Genomic DNA, 5,123 nt, shown 5'->3' with positions numbered 1-5,123 from the left:
CTTCAGTGTTCATGCATTATATTATTTATTAAGCTTTCAAAAATACTTTTTTGTACAAGACATTTACAGTTTATCATATATAGGGGGTGCAAATTTAGCCTTTTTTTTATTTGACAATACTTTGTACATTTCTAGATCATCATATAATTTCCAACCACATACATGTTCATCCTATTCACAGTGTTTATCCGAATGATGAGTGATGATAAAAAATTTTTAAAAAAGCAGATGCATTGGTAATGTACTCAATAATAAACAATAGAAATTGTTGATGTTACAAAACCTAATGAAAAGACACTCGAATCTTGTTAGCCTGTCGTATCATGATATAATCAGAGGCAGGCAAGCACAGGGTGAAGCAGCAAATGCATTGCGGGCACCGCTGCAAAAACGCTGGTCGCTAGTAGAAACTTTATTGACTTGTACATCCACGGACTCCCATGGTAGATGGTGGGATAATACACAGACTTTTCATTTCATGAACACGACGAGTCTTCTTCTAAATGCTTTCTATGCAGAATATTTTTGATGTATACCAGTGCGTAATCAAAAAGGAATGGTTAATGTGCATTAAGTCCATGGAAGGCCTGGTAACCTGCAATCCAGAAAGTAAGGCCGTATAAACAGCCTAAAGCTCACATGGCAGCCATGCTAAGTAATCCCATTAAATGAGCACAGTATTAAAGGGAATGGAAACAAAACTGCAAGTAAAACACACAAAATATGAAATATAGCTCAGGATAGTGGACCAATAATCAGAGCATCTCAGTAATAGCCCACCCTACCCTTGAATACGTTTTATATAGGATTGAACATGAGAGGCCAATATCATTCTTGGGTCTCATTTTGAGCTTTCAACCTCAGCTCATCGTCGGAGCTTTCAAACTCAGCCGAGAGTTGCCAGCCTGTGTATGCAATTTGACGTTTTTTGTTCATCTGCACATTGATTAAATCACTAACTGTATCACAAAGTTTATAAGGTATTTATGCACTAAAGCATGGTCTGCAGGAGAGTTTCAGTTTCTGCTCACCAATGTTATTGTGCTAATACAAGGCCGACCCTAGTATGTTTCTCCTGTGTGAAGGCCTGAGCCAGCCTTGCATATTGCATAGTTTGGTAATTTCTTCAAGAAATCTCATCGATTTAGTTATTTATTTAGTTGTAGGGCAAGTGAACTAATCTTATACGAGATGCTCACCAGGCTTAGCTCTTCATAATGCTTGGTGTAGCCAGTGATTTGAAACTCCAACTTTCCAGCAAACAAAACTGCAAACTCCAGCTTTAATGAATAAACATCCAAGTGGATTAATGACTATCCAAATAACAAAAAGACAAATGCATTTACTTGGCACCTTCCTGTAAAGTTAAAAAAAAAACTGTAGCCTTTGGCAGTTATCAGCACCAAAGATCACCATTAAATAAATATCATTTTTTTCTGATTGGTAAAGGAATTGCCGCATATAGCCTGCTTGAACTATGATGGAATTTACTTGTTGAGCCAAAATCGAACAGACTTCCCTTTTAATTGCTTTACTTCAGCCATTTTGGCACTTCCACCTAAAGAGGAGATAAAAAAAGTGTTAATAATCTGGATTATTTGCAAAATACTGGGACATTCGCCACTAGTGAAATAAACCTGGGAAGTAACAAAAGATAAAACAAGTGTAAACATAAACGTTATACCCCAGTTATAGTTTTATAGAGTGAGTCTTTGGAGGTTAGATGAATTCTAGGTATGCAGAGACATGCAGGCACGGTGCTTTCAGAGCCTAGTATGGTTAGAGGAACCACCACGCACAAACACTGTAATATATACAAGACCTATTTTTTGGACTGCCAAAAGAACCGTCAGTATCTTATTTTCAAAATCCAAATCTATAAACAATATGTCCTTAAATGTAGCATCTTATATTCAACCACCAGAGTTGAAATTGTTTTTTTTGGTAGCAGCCATCCTCCTTTTCTAGCAGACTTCAAATAATTCTTATATTGCATGATAGAAATAATATGAATACAAATAAATGATGTAACAATATTACCCGAAAGGTCCTTTTATAATTATTCAACATTTATGATGTTTTTGTTTATAAATTGGAATAATTTGACTATTTTAAAGGGCCTTCAAACAAGGAATAATATGGTATTTACTTGTAAAAGTATTGTTTAATTCTTCAACTCTACATAAAAGTGACAAGACAAATACCACATTTTTGGCAAATCATTTTTATAAAATGCTGCCCTTTCAAGTACTGTTTCAATTCCTACATATGCAGTAGGATTCTAGGCCATGGTGTATGTTGGGGTTTCATTATCTTCTGCTCACCTTCTTAAGTTGTTTGATGTTACTGGATCTGATGGATTCCAGAAGTTCATCCCTGGAGTTCTTTTCTGATGGTCCGGTCTTTTCCACTATTCTTCGCTGAGAAGCAGGAGAGAGTGAGTTTCTTATGTTTTCATTAATAAGTGGGGGTGCCAGTGGAGCTAGCGGTGGAGGCGGTGGTGGAGGGGTAGGTACATCTCCTTTCTTTGAGGTAACTTTCTGTGCATTCTTTTTTGATGGCAATGGTGATGACTTGGGGGAAGCTTTCTGAGGAGGAACAACTTTGGGTACTTCCAAACAGTCTTTCTTGTTGTTAGTACCCTGAGACATACGCTGCTCTGCCAACCTGCGCTGCCTTTGTTTGTCCATGTTACGGCTTAGCAGGTTTGTTACAGTCATGCGCGGCCCTGCCAGCTCAAAGTGATAGCCAAGTTTTAGTAAAGTGGTGTTCTCCTTTAAAATTTTAGCAATCTCCATCTCGGTTTTGCCCCCACAGATGTGGCGCTGGTTGTGGAATCGTAATTCTGTAAGGGTTGTATTGTGCTGCAGAGCTCTAAAGATTGCCAAGATGCCTTTACCTGTGATTTGATTGGAGTCCAAATTAATGCTTGTGATGGTCTTGTTTGACTTCAGCATCGCTGAGATGGCCAAAGCAATGTGGTCATCCGCACGCGTGTTGGCCAACGAGAAGATCTTAACCATTGTGTTGAATTCTAGGGCCTCTGTAAAGCTCATTAATGTTTCTATCGTGATGCAGTCTGAGTTGTTCAGGTTAAGGTCTATAATTTCACTGTCATTATTTTTCACTTTCTCTAACAGATCATTAAAGATACTGGAAGATTCATCCTCTTTATTTGAGTCTGTCTGATTCTGGGTTCCATTTTCAGGAATTTCAGATCCTGGCTCTACAGTTTTTGGCAAATTCTTCTTGCCCTCCTCTTTTAAAGCATTCTCTTCGGGCGCAGTCTTATTGCTTACTGCCTTCTCTTTTGTTGCTGGAGTTTTGTTAATCGTTGTCCTTTCTGGTGGCTTTTCTCTTTTATCTTCTGCTTTCTTGTCTGTGGTCTCCTTTGTTTTCTCTTTCTCTTCTGCCTTCTTAATATTTTCTTTGTCCTTTCCTGTTTGTTTAATGCTCTTTTCTTCTATGGGTTTTCTAGACTGGGCTCTCTCCGTCTTATCCTTATCCTTGGTGTTGCTGTCCTCTCCCAACTTCTCCGCTAGTTTTGTAACCTGTGTATCTTTCGGTTTCTCATTGTCCCTCCTGAAAGCACTTCTCCTTGTCTTGGCATCCTTTACGTCTTCTGACCCTTTGCTGCTGTGGGTGTCCTGTGTTTTCTGTTCTGTTTTCTTTTCTTCCGGCTTTGGTTTGTCCTTTATTTTCTCTTGAACTTTTTCATGCTGCAACCGACAGTTCAACAAATGTTTAGCTGATACAAATGAATTCCCTTGAGGACCAGTACAAAAAAACTCAAGTACTTTGCACAAAATAAGTGATCATAAACAGGTAACTTCACCTAGAGCTAAAGTTAGGTGGTGGATGTCACTTTCAATGGACATCATGTGGATGTAGATAAGAATACTGTTGTAGGATGGGTAGCTAGAATTACTTAATAACAAAAGTTGATAGTTTTAATATAGAGAAAGATTTTATTAAATATTTTAAGACACCTTAACACTTTAGTAATTAGTATCATAGTATAAACTTATGGTATTAACTCTCTAAATGACAGCCGGGTAACAGCTGATTGCCCATGTACCCTCCCACCTAATGGCTCCACATGAACCTCTTCACGTTGTACTTTTTACCAATATTATTATTTTATAGTTTTCATACTCATGCATCACTTACATCCACTGGCGCCTTGTTCTGAGCGAATCTCTCTCTCTCTGCCTCCCGTTGATGACTCGCTCGCTCCGTTTGGCTCCTGTTAAATCCAGCAGAGACACCGGCGTCCGGGTCTCCGGCATCCAGCTCCTTCTCCAGTTGCTCCATCTCCTCAGGAGACAAGGTGGACAACAAGTTATCGATGTCCGGGTCTTCGCTCACCTGTCGCCGATACTTTGCCACCCGGGACATCTTGGAGATGCGATGAGGCAAAACGAGTGAGGGTTTATATACTTATTAAGGGGAGAGTGGGGACAAGTACGCGCCAATATTAATACTAATAAGAAAGTATAGATATATAACCCAGATCTATAACAAACAGTATAGGCAGACGTTAAAAAGAATCCAATACATGTACGCCCGAACTTCGACAAAAGGGATATTGGAGTTTTTACGCTGTCCAAGACATGCCCCAGTCCGCCCCTTCTACCCTGTTGGGCGGGAAAGGCTCTCCCTCCCCACGGACTCGGGGCATTCCTGTGAATGTGCTCCTCATGCCCAAATTTAGATAGAGAAATCATGGCTTTTTATGGAAATCAGACAGCGAATCAGGGAAACAGAGGATGTAACCGAATACCATTATAAAGCTCAGCATATACAGATAACGCGAGCTGTGCGGGTCCCAGCACAGCAACTGCACTTTTTGTGGTAATGCATAAAAAATGTGGCTTTTATTTTTTATGTTATACTTGTTTTTTTGTTCTTCCTTATATATGTTATACACAGTTTATTGTGGCCAGAGGAAGCAGAACAGCACCTAGTTTGCAGTATGCCCTGTCCCTAGAGTTCCTTGTGTCCTAGGTGAACCACATTTCCATTCTCCATCCTGAATGTACATGCTTGCTGACTTGGGGCAAGAGGGCTGGCCTGGGGGGTGGGGCAGGGAGGCAATTTTGGAGTGGCATGGGGAAGCACTA

The 5,123-nt window shown here is 39.7% G+C and overlaps 1 protein-coding gene across 1 annotated transcript; it reads right to left on the bottom strand.

The window, feature by feature from the left end:
• Positions 1 to 1,118: 1,118 nt before the first annotated feature.
• On the bottom strand, positions 1,119 to 4,474 carry LMOD1 (leiomodin 1). Its single transcript, XM_053457667.1, has 3 exons — positions 4,171 to 4,474; positions 2,325 to 3,719; positions 1,119 to 1,558 (listed from the first exon to the last, which is right to left on the bottom strand). The coding sequence occupies exons 1-3, from the start codon at positions 4,396 to 4,398 to the stop codon at positions 1,532 to 1,534; spliced, it is 1,650 nt and encodes a 549-aa protein (XP_053313642.1). The 5' UTR covers positions 4,399 to 4,474; the 3' UTR covers positions 1,119 to 1,531.
• Positions 4,475 to 5,123: the final 649 nt, after the last annotated feature.

Source organism: Spea bombifrons, chromosome 2, assembly GCF_027358695.1.
Source record: "Spea bombifrons isolate aSpeBom1 chromosome 2, aSpeBom1.2.pri, whole genome shotgun sequence".
Lineage (NCBI taxonomy): Eukaryota > Metazoa > Chordata > Amphibia > Anura > Pelobatidae > Spea > Spea bombifrons.
The sequence above is the reverse complement of the archived record's forward strand: the minus strand, read 5'-3'. Positions and strand labels throughout refer to the sequence as shown.